Source organism: Euprymna scolopes, chromosome 31 (genome assembly GCF_053919585.1).
Source record: "Euprymna scolopes isolate OS-2025 chromosome 31, ASM5391958v1, whole genome shotgun sequence".
NCBI lineage: Eukaryota > Metazoa > Mollusca > Cephalopoda > Sepiida > Sepiolidae > Euprymna > Euprymna scolopes.
In genome coordinates this window covers 16,589,785-16,610,124 of record NC_136512.1, presented here as the reverse complement: position 1 = coordinate 16,610,124, position 20,340 = coordinate 16,589,785, and the positions used below count along the sequence as shown (strand labels likewise).

The 20,340-nt window shown below is 41.7% G+C and overlaps 1 protein-coding gene and 1 pseudogene across 9 annotated transcripts in view; one reads left to right on the top strand and one right to left on the bottom strand.

Annotated features, from left to right (window-relative positions):
- Window positions 1-5,992: 5,992 nt before the first annotated feature.
- LOC145255656 (neutral alpha-glucosidase AB-like) overlaps window positions 5,993-20,340 on the bottom strand; it is a 117,891-nt gene continuing 103,543 nt past the window's right edge. For all 9 annotated transcript variants that reach the window (XM_080114201.1, XM_080114207.1, XM_080114210.1 and 6 more), the window contains exons 22-23: window positions 20,022-20,122; window positions 5,993-6,847 (exon numbers count right to left, since the gene is read on the bottom strand). In XM_080114201.1, the coding sequence (XP_079970327.1) occupies window positions 6,738-6,847; window positions 20,022-20,122 (211 nt within the window). In that variant the 3' untranslated portion in view covers window positions 5,993-6,737. The remainder of the gene's footprint in view (window positions 6,848-20,021; window positions 20,123-20,340) is intronic.
- LOC145255934 (U2 spliceosomal RNA) lies at window positions 9,098-9,248 on the top strand (annotated as a pseudogene).

The following is a 20,340-nucleotide window of genomic DNA, read 5'->3' as shown; positions in this document are numbered from 1 at the left end:
ACTATATCCGATGGTGAGGCTCCAGCTTGCGGGCTTTGAGGAGTGTGGCGCCACCCTTTAATTGCCATTGCTCCCAGGTCCACTCTGACCCGAACTGGGAGTACCTGTTAGGGTCCAAACTATGGGTTAAATAGAAACCGACTTAAAAAAAAAAAACAAAAAAAAAACAAATATACTCTATTAAAAAATTGTTCTTCAAAAATAACTGGATTCGGCATTAAATAACCTGAAAATATGCTGTAAAACAAAAACAACCAACCAATCCAACATAAGTGAAAAATTCCCTAATGCTGTTAATCAATATTTCTGTTTGTTCTTGTTCTTTTGTCAGTGCTGCAATCACCGTTTCTTCCAACAGTTCAGCATTTTCCACAATCAGCCTTGAAAGACCTTCTGCGTGTGTGATTTCCTTGGATGGCATAAATTGTATCTTGGAATTGTAATTTAATAAAATTACACTCCCTCTTTGTAACCTATTTGTGGAATGGGAAGGAACACTTTTTTTTTTTTTTTCGACCCAATAATCAACAATAATGGTTTATGGTTAGTTTGTAGAACGAATGTTCTCTCATAAATAAATCTATGAAATTTTTTCACAGTATATTTTATTGCGAGGCATTCTCAATTTGACTATTGTTTCTGTAGGTAGTAAAACTCTTGAAGCATCTTGAGCTATCGGTTTTGTTACTCCGTCTTCAAATTTGTGTAGCAGCACAGCATCTATGCCATAATCATTTGCGTCTGAAGCACAATTGATTCCTTTTCCAGATCGTAGTGTGTTAACACTAAATTAGGTGATAAATACTTGTTTATTTTATTAAATGCCTTATCACATTCTTTCGTTCAGCACCACTTCTTACTTTTACTCAACAATTTATTTAATGGTGCCCTCAATTTATGCATATTAGGAATATATAAATTGTAACAGTTTGCTAATTCCGTTATCCGGAATAGACATTTTTCATGGCTTCCGTTCTTTTTGGTCTTCTTCCTTCCTGATTGATTATGTCATCCAAATATCCTATTTTGTTTATACAAAATTTGCACTTTTCAAGTCCAACCTTAAATTCGTATTTCTCAATTCCTTTAGAAACTTCCCTAACATGATTTGTGTTCTTTGAAATTTTTACTTTTTATTAATATGTCGTCTAAGCATGTCATTGCATATTCTATACCCAAAAGTATTCATAATTTGCAGAAACAGGATCGGTGCTACTTTCAAATCAAAAGACAAGCATTTTAATCTATATAATCCTGTACGTGTGTTAATGGTTAAATTCTTTGTACATTCTGCTTCTACTGTGACTTGCAGATAAGCTTCTGGCAAATCAATTTTCTAGAAGACTTTACCTCCAATGAAATTTGAAAATATCTCCTCTGGTGTGAGAAGTGGATATGTGATCTCTTAGACATTCCTTCAGTCCAGTTGAAAAATCTGCGCAGACCCTTATCTTATTGTTTTTCTTTTGTCACGTACACGTACACAATGGGCATCACATGCATGATGCCCATTCAAAGAAGTCTTTTAAATACTCCATTTTCTTCTAATCTCTAATTCTTTATCATTTCTAATGATGAAAATTAAACTTTTTTCTTAATTTGAATACTGGTTTTATGTTGTCTTTGAGTTTGAATCTCACTTCCGTTTTTGTACAACAATCCAGTTCGTCCACAAAAACGTCATTAAATTTGCTTTTCAGCTCCTTAATAAATTTTTCAGTCGGTTTTGACTTTCCCATACTTGACACATTTAATCTCCTACAAAACGTGTCTATTGGCTTCTCTCTTAAATGAAATAAAACTATTAAGTTAATGCAAAATAAATTTGCATTTTCCCCGACATGACAGATCTTCATTTTATGCATTTTGTTCTCGAGTGTTACTTTAACATCAAATTCTTCAAATTTCAGCTTGCTTCCTGAAATGCATCTTGCTATTTTGTCCATATTTCATAATTCAGGTTTGCCTATCTTTGTCCAGGTAGTTTCATCAATTTCAACCATTAACTTTCATGTCTACATATTTTTTCCGTTATTTTTCGTAACTTTCGATAAAACTGCATTTATATTTTTAGGCTTCTGATAATTTTTCTTTCTACAAATTGAAGCCTTATGCCCCGTCTGCGCACATTCAAAACAAATCTTGTTCCTAAAAGAACATCTACTTTTAGTATTGTTCAAACTCCCACATGCTTTACAAAAAAAATTTTTTTTTTCATAGTTTCTTTTTCCTTTCTTTGTAGTCACTTTATTCAGGTAACATTCTTTTTTTTCCAATACATGTTACTCCGTCTGATATTAATTTCTGGCATTCTTCCGATACTTCTTGCATTGTTATCTCCATATTTTTATCAAAGTTAGAAGCATGTGTCACAAAAGATTAGAGACAGTCCTGTAGGATGAGAAAAGAGTCTAGAGGTAGCCGAGTCTAGAGGTAGCCATGTTGGTTTGTTTGTTTGTTTGCCAGGCTGGGGTCAAACAGAGGAGCATGTTGTCAGCGATAGCCCAGAGAAAAAGAGAGAGAGAGAGAGAGAGAGAGAGAGAGAGAGAGAGAGAGAGACACACAGAGATGCCGTGGTTTAACCGTTATGTGCTTTGACACATGTTTGACTCACCAGAGTGATGGCATTTGATTGGACAAACCAGAAAGGAAGTTCACTGCTACAACCAATCAGCAATGCTGTTATAAAATAAACATGTTCAAAGTCTTAAGCTGCAACTATGCTGCTCCTATATCTTTCTATCTGTGTCTTTCTTTTCCCTCCTATACACTCTCCCCAGTCAATCTCTCATACTTACGCACAGACAACTCCTTTATATAAAGGACTCCTCTAAAAAAGTCAGCATTTTTTCTTTTCAAATTAGTATATAATACCACAAAAACGGCCATTCCTAACGAAACTTTGCACAGATGATAAATAATTTTGATAATTATTCATTCGGGGCAATACAGACCAAGAAAATATCAACTTTGTCAGTATTTGTTCTGTAGTTTTGGAGTTTTAGCTAGACATACAACAGCCCTTTATATTATAGACTAGCAGTGCTACCTGTTGCAAAAAAAAAAAAAAAAAAAAAAAATAAGAATGTTTAAATAGTGGTAGTTTCTTATCTCATCCTAAGAATTTATTTTTAATGTGTGAAGTAAAAAAAAAAAAGAAAAAAAAAAAAAATTAGGAGAACACTAACGAAAGCATCAAGTACAATTAAAGAGGCTTCGAGAGTATTACTAAAACCAAGTGCCTCTTTTTGTTGAAAGACAAGCTAACATTAAAAATTATATTTAATTCTTGAATACATTAAATAATACAAATAGTCATTTGGTCCTCAAACATTTTTTCTAAATTTCATTTATTATTTTTCCAGGATTAAAGTTTCTAACTCGTATATGTAAGGGCAGGTGAAGAACGGAGGGTGGTAAAGGAGAACGTAAAGAGGCGAAGGGGGGAGCGGTGAGAAAGAGGCGAAGGGGGGAGCGGTGAGAAAGAGGCGAAGGGGGGAGCGGTGAGAAAGAGGCGAAGGGGGGAGCGGTGAGAAAGAGGCGAAGGGGGGAGCGGTGAGAAAGAGGCGAAGGGGAGAGCGGTGAGTAGGTGAGAAAGAGGCGAAGGGGAGAGCGGTGAGTAGGTGAGAAAGAGGCGAAGGGGAGAGCGGTGAGTAGGTGAGAAAGAGGCGAAGGGGGGAGCGGTGAGTAGGTGAGAAAGAGGCGAAGGGGGAGCGGTGAGTAGGTGAGAAAGAGGCGAAGGGGAGAGCGGTGAGTAGGTGAGAAAGAGGCGAAGGGGGAGCGGTGAGTAGGTGAGAAAGAGGCGAAGGGGAGAGCGGTGAGTAGGTGAGAAAGAGGCGATGGGGGAGCGGTGAGTAGGTGAGAAAGAGGCGAAGGGGGGAGCGGTGAGTAGGTGAGAAAGAGGCGAAGGGGGGAGCGGTGAGTAGGTGAGAAAGAGGCGAAGGGGGGAGCGGTGAGTAGGTGAGAAAGAGGCGAAGGGGGGAGCGGTGAGTAGGTGAGAAAGAGGCGAAGGGGGGAGCGGTGAGTAGGTGAGAAAGAGGCGAAGGGGGGAGCGGTGAGTAGGTGAGAAAGAGGCGAAGGGGGGAGCGGTGAGTAGGTGAGAAAGAGGCGAAGGGGGGAGCGGTGAGTAGGTGAGAAAGAGGCGAAGGGGGGAGCGGTGAGTAGGTGAGAAAGAGGCGAAGGGGGGAGCGGTGAGTAGGTGAGAAAGAGGCGAAGGGGGGAGCGGTGAGTAGGTGAGAAAGAGGCGAAGGGGGGAGCGGTGAGTAGGTGAGAAAGAGGCGAAGGGGGGAGCGGTGAGTAGGTGAGAAAGAGGCGAAGGGGGGAGCGGTGAGTAGGTGAGAAAGAGGCGAAGGGGGAGCGGTGAGTAGGTGAGAAAGAGGCGAAGGGGGGAGCGGTGAGTAGGTGAGAAAGAGGCGAAGGGGGGAGCGGTGAGTAGGTGAGAAAGAGGCGAAGGGGAGAGCGGTGAGTAGGTGAGAAAGAGGCGAAGGGGGGAGCGGTGAGTAGGTGAGAAAGAGGCGAAGGGGGGAGCGGTGAGTAGGTGAGAAAGAGGCGAAGGGGGGAGCGGTGAGTAGGTGAGAAAGAGGCGAAGGGGGGAGCGGTGAGTAGGTGAGAAAGAGGCGAAGGGGGGAGCTGTGAGTAGGTGAGAAAGAGGCGAGGGGGGAGCGATGAGAAGGGAGAAAGAGGCGAGGGGGGAGCGATGAGAAGGGAGAAAGAGGCGAGGGGGGAGCGATGAGAAGGGAGAAAGAGGCGAGGGGGGAGCGATGAGAAGGGAGAAAGAGGCGAGGGGGGAGCGATGAGAAGGGAGAAAGAGGCGAGGGGGGAGCGATGAGAAGGGAGAAAGAGGCGAGGGGGGAGCGATGAGAAGGGAGAAAGAGGCGAGGGGGGAGCGATGAGAAGGGAGAAAGAGGCGAGGGGGGAGCGATGAGAAGGGAGAAAGAGGCGAGGGGGGAGCGATGAGAAGGGAGAAAGAGGCGAGGGGGGAGCGATGAGAAGGGAGAAAGAGGCGAGGGGGGAGCGATGAGAAGGGAGAAAGAGGCGAGGGGGGAGCGATGAGAAGGGAGAAAGAGGCGAGGGGGGAGCGATGAGAAGGGAGAAAGAGGCGAGGGGGGAGCGATGAGAAGGGAGAAAGAGGCGAGGGGGGAACGATGAGAAGGGAGAAAGAGGCGAGGGGGGAGCGATGAGAAGGGAGAAAGAGGCGAGGGGGGAGCGATGAGAAGGGAGAAAGAGGCGAGGGGGGAGCGATGAGAAGGGAGAAAGAGGCGAGGGGGGAGCGATGAGAAGGGAGAAAGAGGCGAGGGGGGAGCGATGAGAAGGGAGATAGAGGCGAGGGGGGAGCGATGAGAAGGGAGAAAGAGGCGAGGGGGGAGCGATGAGAAGGGAGAAAGAGGCGGAAGAGAAGAGAAATTTTATAAAAAACGGTTAAAAGCATTTTAACTTTTATTTTATTGTGCTAGTCCCCCCCCCTCTGTAAAACCAGGTTGCCATGCTAGTCATAAATTGCGATGCCCAATAATTCCCTCAAGCTCCAACCTCTGTCCCATCACTGCAATATCACATACTTGTGTTGATTTTTCAAGTTCTTCAATGAAATCTACTTAGATGAACTCAATGTACGTACTCTTGACTTATCCAACAAGCAACAAAATTCCAACCCTTCACTGTTGATGTCCCTAGATCTCAAAGCTTACTAATAGTTTATTCCCTGGGATGGCTTGACTTTGGAATTCCCTCTCTGTTACCTGCATTTCTGAATATAATAAACTGCAGAAGTTTAAATGTAATGTGAACAGACATCTTGCTGCTCAACTTACCACAGTCCCCTGTTAGAGATGATCCCAAATAGTAGCCCCTTAAATTCCAAATGACAATTTGCCTTGTTTGCGGTGAAAAAGTGTAAATAAATAAAAAAGAAAAATAAAGGACAAAAAAATAAATAAAACGCCAATAAAATACACAAGAGAGAAACAAAGAAATAACGACAAATTCAGAACAATTAAAAAAAAATTATTTTAATTAAACTTTCTAAAGAGATTTTTTTTGTGAATTTTTTTGTTTTATTTGTTTTCCATTTTTTTTTCACACTCAGTCTTTAAAATTCTTTTTAGCATGTTACTTCATTTTTTTTTTGACACCCCACTCCCACCCACCCCACCCAACATGCTCCAATTTTTCTCTCTCCCCTTTCTTGGAGGTAAGAAATGAACAAGTGGAAGGAAATTTAAAACCTCCACCATCAATATTTTTATATACTCAAGGAATAGTTGTGTTATTGTCCGCCATTTGTGGCAATCTTACCTTCCTAAAAAGGAGAGAGTAGCTGATGGCAGGAGACTATGCAGTCCCTCCGGTCTCATTTTCTTAGCTTGATATACAGATTCGACCCCCCCCCCCCTTCTCCCTAACCCCTGGGATACCCACCCACACCCCGGCAAATATTTAGAATTAAAAAAAAAAAAAAAAAAAAAAAAAAAAAAAAAAATGATTTAAAGTAAAAAAAAAAAATGGCTAAAAAAAAGGGGGGGTGAAGTAAAAGGAAAAAACGTTTTAAGGAAAAAAAAAGGGTTTAAAATAAAAAAAAAGGGGTTAAAGTAAAAATATAAGGGTTTGAAGAAAAAAAAAGGGTTTGAAGTAAAAAAAAAAAAAAATGTTTCAAAGAAAATTTTTTATTAATTTTTTGTGTCCTTTTTTGTATCTTTTTTGTAAATATTGAATTTTCTTCCCATTTTTTCTTTAAATTTCTACTCAATGTTTATGGTCCAATTATCCGCTATATTCACTCCTGGCTTACGTATCACTAAAACTTTGGTCTCTGTAAAATACTGAGAATCAAGATCTTGAGGTGCACTTCCTGCAATGAATAGAAAAAGAAATTATATAAAATATCATTTAACATAATGAAAAAAAAAAAAATCAGTTTATAAACATTTGTCATAATTTTAGGAAAGAAACTTTGTTCATGGACATTTTAGGTGCATTTTGTCTCAGGAAGCCAATATCTGAGGACAGCCTGATCTGGTAGCACGTAAGTAACTCGTAATTGCATTCTTAATATTGCCCATATGGGGATGAAACCTTCAACTCTTGAAAAATTGTCACAACTGATTATTACTTAGAACTTATATTCATTGTACAATGGATCCTTGTTTGACAAAATGCACCTGAAGATGGTTGCAGGTGACAGTTGCTGAATTGTTTCATTGCACATCTAACACAACATTAAAGCTTTTATAACATAATTACAGGATCTGTACAGATTTTCAAGCCCTTCTCCAGACAAATTCGAGTTTTCAAAACAAAAGTTTGATATATAAACCAAAAACTTGAATGACAACAGAAAAAAAATCATTTTCATTTATTTCTTTATTTTATGAGGTAGTTCTAAAAGGTCACACAGAGTTTTCTAACGCGCAAAAAAACTGGTCAACTGTTTACAGTGTTTATTTAGTTTGTGTTTTGGTGCCAACCATGTTTCACCCATTTTGCTCAAAGTAAATGTCTTTACATACACAGCAATATGCCTGTCGACAATCCTAACTAAAATCCCGACCCACTTATATTTGGCCAACCAAGATTGATTAAAATATTGTTTACTCCATTGTGGTTTGGTCTTTGCTGAATTCGTCTTTTACTTTTAAATTTGGAATATAAAATATTGTGGATACAAGAGTTACATCCCTGTCTGATGTCGTTATATGAAAAAAAAAAACAGCAGGTAAATAATTTCGTGATAAAGGGACGCAACTCTTGTATCCACAATAATCCGATTCAATTTCAAAACTGTATTTCAAATTTATTTTCAATATTTAAAAAAATCTTGAAATGGTATTTTTTTATTTATACTTAAAAAATAATTTAATAATATTTATTTTAATTATATTTTAAAATATTCAACGAACTTTTTACTGGACATAAAGAATATAATTTTCAAAGACTTTTCAAGACATTTTTCCATATTTTCAAGGATTTTTCAAGTTGATGATACAAATAAAACCTTTTCAAGGGGGGGAAAAAAAAGTTCAAGGACTTTTCAAGCCTGTACATTGTTTTCTCCTTTTTTTTTCTATCCATAATATTCGAGTGGTGTATAAAAAGTAATGTGTTGTGGGATGGTGAAATTTATTTTTTGAAAGTTAAACCTTTCGTAAGTATTTCTGCCAAATTGCAAGATTCTAATATGCTTCTTATATATTTTGGAGTTTTTGAATAAGGGTCAAGGATTCAGTGAAAGAAAATGAAGAAAACAGAAATTCATACAATCATTACAATAGAAAAATGCGAGCATGAAAAGTAACATGGTTAAGTTTAAACATAGAAAAGTAAAGGACTAGTTGTTAAATCTGAAAAAAAAAAAAAAAAAAAATCAGGACAAGATATTCTAGTAAAAAAATATAATAAATTTATAACTTAAATAACAATATATAACAAGATATTCTAGTAAAAAATATAATAAATTTATAGCTTAAAATATTGCAGCATTAAGAATTGATTGTATAATGTTATAAATTGAATTTTTTTTTAAATTCTTAATGCTGCAATAATTTAAGTTATAAATTTATTAATATTTTTTTTACTAGAATACATTGTCTTTTTCTTTTCCAATTTAACAACTGGTCCTTTACTTTTTCATGTATAAGCTTAACCATATTACTTTTCATGCTTGTATTTTTAGTCATGTGCAAGCGACTCTATAAGTCACCGTCGGTCGGTCTGTTCGTAACACTTTTGTGCTTGGCCTTTTTGGTTAAGATCAAAGGTCTGTTGTTAATAGATGCTGTTCTTAGCTTTTTAAGCTTTTCTTGGCCTTTTGGCCAGGGTGCCTAAGTTTTTTGTTCATCGTTGATTTTAACTGTATTTTTAACATGAATAAAAGATTTAATATCTCAAAATGTAGTATCTGCTGGAGCAGATACTGCAAGTAAAGACCTTATGTGGGGGCAAATCCACATATAAGACCTTGGTCAATATAGGGGCAACCCTTCATACCAATTGTCACTATCCAGCTCCTCTACTTCCCGGGGAGTTGGTCCCCATTTCCCCTTCACTCCTCAAATTAAAATCGGCCTTGTGCCTAATTTGCTCGGTGGGGGAGCAAATAAATACCCTTTTCTTGGCCTTTTGGCCAAGATCAAAGTGTAGTATCTGTTCTCCCAGCTTCCCCATTTTTTATTTTTTTCAAGAGGGCCGACACTTGACCAACCAGTCAAGTTTAAGGCTTTCACTTTGGTCACTTTTGTGACTTTACTAACCTTTGTTAGTAGGACCGACCCCCTCTTTGGGGAGTCTGGACCCTTTTCGCTCTCCCAGGAGCGACGCCATTGTGTGGTAGTCTGGACCCAAAAACCGATCCCTTCTTTGGGAGTTTGCTGTTTTTGAGACCGACAACACTTTCTTTGGTAGACGCGACCTGGTCGGGTTAGCTTTAGTTTGTTGGGTACTTCGTTTCCTCCTCTCCTCTGAGGTTGAAATGGTTTATTTTCTCCTCTCTTAATTGCCTGAGCAGCACTCTGACCTGCCAGGCCCAAAACTGTCTTCCTTCGCTGCTCTCCCAGTGGATTGAGCAGATCGGGTTCACTTTCTCGCTTCCTTGGGGTTGCTTGTGGGTAGGGTAGCTGACTAATCCGACATCCCCGTGAAGGTAGGTCAATCCACTTTCTCTCTTCTGATCTAACCCACTCCCCTCTACTCCCCCCATTTCCCTGCATTTTCTTTTCTACCCCACTACACTTGCAGTTTTGTCCACACGATTCCGGGAAAAAAGCGTATACCACCCCAGATGTGCCACATCGCCCCCCCCCCCTTGAGTACTCCCCATCGGAGGGAGCACCTCCCACAAAGGATGTAGAGAAGAAGGCCAGGGTAGGGCCGCAGCCCACGGCGACCCAGGCAGCGCCAACACCAGGTGGGCAACCAACCCAGCCTCCTGCCCCCTACAAGGGCCACTCCTCAGACCAAGGAGTCAAAGAAGCGGCGGACGAGGGAACGAGGTGCGATCTGGGTGGTACACATCCTGTGACACCCCTTCCACCTCAATCCTTGTCAGTCGGAGATGGCACTCACACCCAGGCTCCCCAAGAGGACCAGTCCCAGATGGAAGCTACCAGGCTTGTGGCGGATGAGGGAACGAGGTACCGCTCACTCAAGTGATCCACAACTAGTGGCACTCTCTGAAACTCAATCCTTGTCTGCCGATAGCAACCAAATCACCCCAGCTCCCCGAGAGGGCAACCCTAAGGAGAAAAAGAGGAAGAAGAACGAGGAGACAGCAAAAGCAGCTGAAAAACCACAGCCATTGACAATCCCGGCTCCGCAGATGCTAGTCACCTCAAGCAACCCACCGACTCCCCCTGGAGAGGATCCCCCATCAACGGAAGAGGAGGAGGAGAAAAGTGAAATCACTACAAGAACCAGGAAGCTAATACAAGAAACGTTAGCTTCCCTCAAAATTCTCGGAGGGGAAATGAACGACCTGCACCCAAAGGCAACGCTCCAGAAGGAAAGCAGAACTGGAAGGAGCGGTGCCTCATCACCAACCGGAGGAGCTCCAACTCCAGGAAATGAAACATCCAAGGAGAAAACTTCCACGGAGCATCCTCCCAAAGGTGACTCTGCAACTCAATCACCTACAACAAAGAAGAGAGGCGGCCAGGAAGCCGGACAAAGCCAGGAAGCAACGTTTGACGATGACTGGCCGACTGACCCCCAACAAGGCCAAAACTTTGCTTCAAGCCCAACCACAAGCAGTGCCAGCAGCTCCACGTCCAGAGCCATCCAACTCACCACAAGAGCTGGAAACAGCGTGGGGCCTGAAAACGCAGCAAGAGTAGGCGTTGTCAAGCCCCTCCCAGGTCAAATCGAGAAGTTGGAGAAAAGAGTTCTCTCCCTAACCACGTCTGACCTAAAGACCAGAAGCCTGACAGGAGTCGATAAGGACAGCATGGTGGCACTCCTCCTGAAGCTTAACATTCCAGCCAGTTACATCAGCAGGAGGAGCTACGCCATGTGGGACGTGCAGCTCCTCATCCCAGAAGACGCGATAAGGCTCGCAAAAACCGACCACCTGGGGAAGAGGATTAGACTCCAACCAGAGTACCTCAACAAAAGGAGAACCAAAGTCACCATGCTGAACGTCCCGGTCGTCATGGGCGCCCGGAAGGTCGGGGCAATACTAAGCCAGTATGGAGACATCGAATCTGTCACGCCAGTCCACGGTCAACGAAATGTGATGACCGGAGACCATAAGGTCAAGATGGTCCTGGACAAAGACGAATTCTACAAAATCCCTGCAATGATGAAATTCGACAAGTGGACGATGACCACCATTGTGGAGGGCAGGAGGCCCCAATATTGGTACTGCCAAAAACAAAGGCACATGGCTAAGGAATGCCCTAAAAGACTCCCGGCCACTCCCAAATCACAAGGGATGGCCCCTAACAAAGAACCAACCCAAACTCCAGCTGCAGCCCCACCAACAACTTCCCCTACAGCTGGATCGGGACAAGCATCAGAGGCTGGTTGGTCGACGGTCACCAAGAAGGGCAGACGCCCCAAAGCCATGCCCAAGCAAACAGTGACCCAAGACCAGCCAGAGCACACTCCCATGGACATCTTGGCACCCACTTCCTCGAACAAGAGAAAACTACAAGACTCGGAGGAAGAGAATGCATCGGAAGAAGAGACAGCAGCATCAGCAGTGGCGGTAACAATAGAAGCAGCAGAGAAGAAGACGAAGAGGAGAAAGAGTAGGAAGACAAAAGGAAGCACCCCCACCCCTAAAGACAAGGTTTCATATGCTAAGGCTGATCTCCCTTCAACCCCAACCCCCAAACAGCCAGAGCAACAACCCAAACCCCCAAGAACTCTAGCATGCAACTCATCCCCAGAAAGATCAAATAACGCCCCCAAAAAAGAAACACCCCAGCACCAAACACCCCTACACCCGACACGGTCACCCTCACTTCCTCCGCCCCTACTCCTCCTCCTCCCACTAAAGAATAACCAACCCCAATCACAACAGTCCACATGGAGTGAACGAAAAGACTCCTTCCTTCCTTCCTTCCTTCCAGGAGGAAGGATATATGAAACAGGCCGTCTGCCAACTATACCTGAGCTCAAAGGCCAGCAGAAGGTCCGCTACAACCAACTTAAGGACTTTATATATGTCGGGGCGACAATGTCACCGACCCAACCAAGTTACTGACCGGAAGCCTTGGACAAGCCTGCCACGTCCTCACCCCCGAGGATTTCAGGCCCGTGTGCGACTGAATAAGGTAGGTGACCATGGCTTTAAACTTGGCTACTTATAATGTGAGGGGCCTCAGATGTCGAAGCAAGGTCGCACGTGTGCTGAGAGATCTGGTGTCCCTCGAGGTACATATTGCCGCTATACAGGAGACCCACTTTATTTGTGACGGGGATTGTCAGGTGCTGGTGAGCGACTACGATGTTTACTCAGCATATGGTAATACCTATAGTCGTGGATCTTCTTGCTAGTAAATCGCACCCTATCAGTGTCGGTGAATGTTGTTCACGCAGACGGGGATGGGCAGGCGATTGTCATCGATGTTGCCATTAATAGCAGTGTGTTTCGGATAGTCGCAGTTTATGCGCCTAATTCTACTGTGGAGAGGGCTTCCTTCTTTCGACGGGTGAAGGGCTTTATAGATGATTTAGAGAGGGTAGTCTTAATGAGTGATTGGAATGCCATCCTTGATCCCAAGATAGATAAGGGCGGGGGGGGGGACTAGCGGGTCGGTGTGGTGTGACAGCAGTCTGTCTGACCTGATGGCTTCGTGCGACCTGATCGACAGATTTCGCCTGGATCACCCGGGGCGGGATATGTGGACATGGCATCCTAATGCGCCTTCCCATCCAAGTACTTACTAGGATCGGATGTTAGTTAGAAGAGGCGATGTAGATTTCCTATCTTGCCCAACGTTCCACTATTTAGGACACTCGGACCATAAACTAATTATGGCCCATCTGAACTTGAGCTCTAAGCCTAAACTGGCCGGATACTGGAAGTTCAACAGCACCTTGTTGGAGCTGGAGGACTACCAGTTGAAGGTTACAGAGATAATCCAACGGGCATTAGTTGGGGCGGTTACCGGGAGTAAGTGGTGGATTAGTCTCAAGGCTAAGATTAGACGCTTCTCGGTCCAGTACAGCCAATGCCTCATGCTAGATGAGGCTAAGGCCAAGAAGCGTATAGAGAATAGGCTGACCCAGGTGGTGGAGGAGGGGCCCCTAGAGATAGCACTAGCTAAACAAGACCTCAACCGCTTGGCTAACGAGCGGTACGAGAGCCAGATAGTTAGGGCTAGGCTAATGAAAGTCTCGAACGAGGCTGTTAATGTAGACGCTGTTGAGCGTAAGGCTGCTCTAAGGCGTGGCTCGGATGGGTACATTCGAAAAGTAAACGACCTGGAAGGGCACGCCCTCGTGTCGACGCGGGAGATTTGCGAGGGGTTTCGAAGGCATCTATCGGAGTGCTTCACCCAACTGGAGGCCGCCAGATTTAATCCAGACTTCCGCAAGTGGATCTTTGTACTGTATGACAGGCCGATAATAGCGGCGCAGATCAATGGTAAGCTGTCAGAGTCTTCTGCCGTCTCCCGGTCGGTGCGACAGGGTTGTCCGCTGTCGCCTCTCTTGTATGTCCTGGCGTTGGAACCCCTCCTTCGCAAGTTAAGGGACGAGGCGACTACACCAGTCCTGCGCGGGATAGCTCTCCCTGGTGGCACACAAGCCAGGGTTTCCGCGTTCGCCAATGACATCACCGTGTTCGTGTCTTGCCCCACGGAAATTCAAGTGGTCACTGAGGCGCTCGCTTGATACGAAGAAGTTACGAGGGCCGTCTTCAATCGCAGTAAGTCGGTGGGTCTGCGGTTGGGTGCTTGGACCGAAGTAAATTCGATTCCGGGCATCTTCAGTTGGACCGACGGCCTGGTCCGGATCCTCGGAGTGTGGTTCGGACCGGATCTCCAGCTGAAGAAAAACTGGTCAGAAGTAAAGACCAAGGTCGAATCCTCTGTCAAGACATGATTCAAAGGAAATTGTCCTTGAAGGGTCGGGCGGAGGTGCGTGCTACATACGTCTTTCCGCTCATCCCTAACCATCTGTCTCTACTTCCCCTCCCTGCAAAATGACGAACCAGCTTACAGGAGCACCTCGACATACTCTTGTGGAATGAGGGTAAGCATTATGTTTGCAGAGAAGTCTGTGTTCGAAATCCAAACGAGGGAGGCTTGGGACTGCCCGATCTCCTGTGTCACAAGCACACAGAGAGGTTGGCCTTCTTGAGCCGTTCGTTGTACGTAGACGTTCCATGGGTCACTGTGGTTGGAAGCTTGTTTTCCAATCTCACACCTGACCCCTCGGTCGAAGCTTGACGGAGACCGAGGGGGGGAACAAACATTCTACGCCGAATGCCAGTCCGCACTTAGAGCGTTGCCGGGGACCAGTGTCCTCAAACAGTCTAGGAACAGGCTTTATCGGGAGCTAGTGGGGCGTAGCACAAAGGAACCGCTAGTGAAATGGACGGGGATATCGTTAGAGGAGGTCAGGGACTTTCATGTAAACTCGGAATTTTCCATTACCTGGTAACTTGTCTGGAACGCACTGCCCCTCCTTGAAGAACTCAACCTGTACAATGAAGAAACCCGGGTCTACTGCCTGCGCTGCGACGAGGACATGAGGGAAACAGCCGGTCATGCCTTTTTCCGCTGCAGCAGGCTCAAGACCCTCCTAGGGTACATCAACGAGGTAACGGCTCGCATCGATGCCAAGCGCTGGCTTGAACTCGACGAGTCATATTTTGTGGAGAACATTGATCCGCCGCTGCCTAGGGAGAAAAGAATGTTTTTTCTAGCGATACTAGCAATAGCGAGGATGATCATATGGATCACGCGCCTCAAGCGAGTCCGCAAAGGGATATCTGTTCCGGATCAGGATCTGATCGTCTACTTTAAACATCTGCTTAAAGTAAAGATTGGATGTGATTGGAAGAGGTTGCCTCGAGTGGCCTTTGACAAGAGGTGGGTGCATGATGCTAGCTTGTGCATCCGACGAGGCACCAAGTTTGAATTTATGTAACCACCATAAGCATGGCATGTGCGGTACTGGGTCCTACAGAGCCCATCCCGCTAGGTTAGACAAATAAAAAGTAAAGAGACTTGACTGGTGGTACAAATGAGATCCTGTCCCCCGATTGTGTGGGTTTTTTTTTTTTTTGGCACTAGAGAACCTTTCCAGGCTACCCTACCACTACCCCCCTCCCTATCTTTTTGTTTTATCACTTCCTGGTCAACCCCTACTCGAAGGTCACCGCCTGCCCCCCTCCCATCTTCCTCCCTTTGATTTTTGACAATCTATTTATTTTTCCTCCCTACACCCGATAAAAATTCTTCCCAATCCCCACTAGGGATCTTCCCGCTTGTTTTCGGTGCCCCGGAAAATCAGTAGGTAATCTAACTTTCTAGATTAGCTCAGGGAGGGACCTTACGAACAATGCACTAAGCAATTTTATTTTATTTTTTGTATATTTTTTCTAGATTCCCCACTCCCCAACACGAACTGTTTTTCTTCCAAATTAAAGAACTTTATTTTCCAATCAATTGAACTTTTTTCACACACACACACACACACACACACACACAATAATAAAAAAAAAAATATTTTCACACACACATACACAGAAATTGTATATATATCCTTTCTTGCAAAAATACTGGGGTTTTCATTAGTTAGTTTAGAGTCCACAGAGTGAATGAGGTATCGTGGTAAATGTTGCCAGTCAAGAGTAAAGTCTCCAAAGACTCCAATTTTTACCTTAGTTACAAAGACCCTGCAACACTCCCCTACCCACATCTTATAGGGCCTTGTGTCTAAATTTGTTTTGTCTTTTGGAGATTTTAATTTTATATTGAAATTTTTTTAATTGTAATTTTTTTTTTAAACGGAATAAATTAAATATCACGATCAAAGTGTAGTATCTGTTCCGGCAGATACTGCATGCATTTACCCTTCACTCCTCACATTAAAAAATCAGCCTTGTGCCTAATTTGCTCGGTGGGGGAGCAAATAAATACCCTTTTCTTGGCCTTTTGGCCAAGATCAAAGTGTAGTATCTATTCGTACTACATGCTGTACTTATGTTTGTAACTTTGTGATATAAAGTGGGGGATCACTTTTCTGTATTAATTTAATGTAAAATGATCATCCCTTTACAACCAGTCAGTCTCAAAGCCATTCAAGTCATTTTCCAGATCATTCAAGTTGTTTTTGAAGGATTCCAGTTATTTTGTAAGCATTCAAGTCATTCTTAAGGTAATTCAATTCATCCTTAAGTTCATTAAAGTCATTCCAAATCATTTCCTTTTTATTTATTTAAGTCATTTCAGTGCATTTTTCGGTCATTTTAGCTATCTTTAAGAATTTCATGTCAATCCTACATTCACGCATTCATTCATTCATTCATTACACGAGAGCACGTGACTAATGGCTATCGGCCTTGTTCTATTATAATCCATGATTTTTCCAGAGTTCCAATAAATTCACTTGTTCTTCGTTTAATTTCAGTCTTATTTTTTTGCCCCCATAAACACATATGTAATAACAATGTATGGCACTCGTCTGTTTTCAAGAAAACACCCCAATTATCTCCCTTTCATGCTTGCATTCTGTTTCACGAGTTACTTCTCTTTTCACAACAGCGATGAATTAGTAGCAACAGTAGTTGCTGAAACGACATGGTTGCTATGAAAACCAGTCACAAAACGTGTTGCTCACTTCCTTACATATTTTTACAATTTTGAACACCAGAAAATTTATAACTTTTGTTTTAGTGAATGAAAATTAAAAATTTTTTTCTCAATGTAGCTGAAAAGGTGATCCATAGACTAATTGTTTGAAATTTGGTCGAAAAATGAGTGAGCAATGAAGTTTTAAAGCAGTTTTAAATTACTAAAACTGCCACTTAACCATATATCCAAACACTAAACTTCCTTTAAACTCCTCGGCCTAACATTTACAGCAAACATGAACTGTAATAGATACATTGAGAGCATTGCCAAGACTCCTGTGAAGAAGGTGGGCTCTCTCTACCGTGCTAGAAAGCTACTTACGCCTGAAAGTATCCTGTACCTCCATAAGGCCAACATTCACCCATGTATGGAGTACTGTTGTCACATTTGGGCTGGTGCAGCTGCTACTTGTCTCACTCCTTGACAGGGTGCAAAAGAGTTGCCAACCTGATAGGTCCTGAACTGTCATCTAAGCTTCAGCCTCTGTCTCATCGATGAAATGTTGCATCCCTCTGCCTGTTCTACAAGTACTTTAATGGCGAATGCTCTGACGAACTACAAGCACTTGTACCCCCTCGACGTGAATACGCCCGACAAACAACTAAATCCCACCCCATTCACAGTAGAGATCCCTAGGTGTAAAAAAGCCTTCTACTCCAATAGTTTCTTCCCCAGAACTGCTAGACTTTGGAACTGCTTTCCAGGATTCTGCTTTCCCAACTGTACTGACATGCAGAAGTTAAAATGTAATGTGAACAGACATCTTGCTACTAATCTTCCTTCATAATACCCCTGCAACTTATGTTCTCGATAGTAGCCCCTTACTTCAAAGTGGCACTGTGCCTTGTTTGAGGTGAAAATTGAATAAAACAAAAATTTAAAAAAAAAAAAAAATACTATCGTGTTTGAATGATAAAGTACCTGCATTTGAAAGGCATTTAGAAATTCATGACATATTGAAAACATTAGCAGGGAGTGCCCCTTCATATGCAACAATCACATGTTGGATAAGAGAAAGTGTGGCAGAAAAAATGTTGAAGACGATCCAATTGAGGACGAACAGCAATAAACAAGGATAAGGTTGACTTTGCAGATGGTCATGCAAGATCGTCCAACAGATGGCAAAAAACCTCGGAATTTTTACCTAGAATTCTCAAAAAAATTCTGCAAGGTGGGTCCCTCATCTTGACACTTGAACAAAAACGCACCAGGTTCACAGTGTCCAAGAGCGATCATGAATTGTTTGAGGCTGATGAAGAGGATTTGGATGATAAAAACAGTGTGAATAGTCATTAGGAAAAAAAAGATAAATTTCCAGACTTGAAGATGTGGCGTATGAGTGAGTGAGTGAGTGAGTGAGTGAGAGAGAGAGAGAGAGCGAGAGCGTGGCATTAGAAAGTACAATTTTTTTTCTCATAAGTTCTGATTTTTCATATTTCAAATAATAGTCCCAACGCTAGTTTTTATAAACTTTAATTTCATATTTGAAGGTGATTATTTGATAATTTTTCTTCAAAGAATAATATCCACTTTTTAACATTTATATCACTACTTTTCCCAATATTTTTACAAGTGCTTTTATTATTGACTATCATTTCAGCCCGGCGTTGCCCGGGTGTTTGGATGTGTATGTTGAGCAAAAAAAAAAAAAAAAAAAAAAAAAAAAAAATGTGGTAGTAGGAAGGCAGGCTCAAACCCGTACCGCAAAGGAGGAAAAGAACGGGGTAAAACCTAACGTTTATGCTGTTACGACCACCGCCAAACCGGAAGCAACATTTTTTTTTAAATTAAGGCTAGACAAGCTAAAGGAGAGGATAACTTTCAAAAATATTGGCGAAAAATGTGACCCCCCCCCACCTGTAGAAAAGTGCCTAGTTGAAGGGGAAGATATTAATGTTTTTAGCCAATTTTTCGATATTTGTCGTATGAAAGAGCGAACTTTAAAACAATACTGATCTTGGTAAAATCCGTCGCCTCTATTGAAAGTCTAAGGCAAACATGCAAACAGACATGCATACATACATTTATATATTGGTAACTAAAAATTTTCAACCCAAACTGATGAAAAAGCTTGCCCTATCTCTGAATACCCTTTATGTAAAATTTCAAATATTTAGACCAGAAATTGTCTGAGTAATTTGGAAGAGACCGCAGAGGTCAATTTTTTTTAACTTTGACCCCTATTGTGACCCCTTAAAATTTATTGCTTTGGGCTCAAATCAAGTTAATAAGTTAGATCCATGTCCAAGGAACCTATATCTAAAATTTAAAGTGCGTAGACCCAAAATTGTCGGACAAGTTTGGTAGAGTTCTCAAAGGTCAAATCGTTGAACTTTGATCCCTTAATTGCCAAATTTCTGGCTAAAAACCGATCACATTGATTTTCCCAAATCTCAGTACCTGTATATAAAATTTTGAGTCTGTAGACTAAAAATTGACAGAGTTATTGCATAAGGAAATGTACACAGACACACACAGACACGTTCACTTTTATATATATATATATATATATATAGATAGATTGCCACATATATTCAAACTAATTATGTTTGAGTGTAAAATATGTTTAAATATATTTTAATTTGTCTAGATTTTGTATATATTATATATTATTACAGAGTCATGATTGAAAAAAAAAAAAAAAGTATTTAGGTGCCATCAGTTAAAATTGAAACCGAAACTGTAGCATTCAAAGCTGGTGACGTTACTACTGTACGAACATGACACACATATAAACTGATTAAAAATTAAAAATAAACCAAAATCAATGTACAAAATTTTTAACGATTTTTAAAAAATTTTAATCCATTTTCGACCCCTTAAAAACAATTTTAACCAGCTAAAGACCTATAAAAAATTCAATCATTTGAGACTCTGCGACTTTTAGTTTTTTAAAGAGAGCTTGAAAATATGGAAACAGACAGACAAACAGTCGTTTATATATTAGATTATATAATATGGTGCTTGTTTACATTCATTTTTTTTTTAAAACCAACGCATGTAAGATGAAAACATTACGTACTTATGAGCCATGTCAAAATTAGTATAAATTCCAAAAAATTACAAAAAAGAAAAAAAAAAAGGTTGAGTAGAAAAATAATTACAAGTAAAAATAGAATTTACTGAATTATCGAGTTTTCTTACTATTAAAAGAGGAGGAATAATAACAATTATAATTTACTATAAATAATTTTGTGTTGAACTTGTTTTTTTGTTACTTACCCTCAACATGCATTGTGGTTTTACGTGGCATTTTCACCAAACCCACGATGATTATCCTTTCTAACCATTCTTTGCTTCGATATGAACTTTTATTTAAAGGTCTGAAAAACAGAAGTAACCATCAGCTCAAAAGTAACAAAAAAAATACAAAATAAAAACAAATAAAAATAAAAACAGACTTAGAAGTAAATAATGTTCATTAATGTTTTTTAGAGAAATGACATGAAAAGCAAAGTGAGGTGGTGAAGTGGTGGGAGGAAGCAAAGGGAAGATGGGTGGGGGGAAGCAAAGGGAAGATGGGTGGGGAGGGAAGATGGGT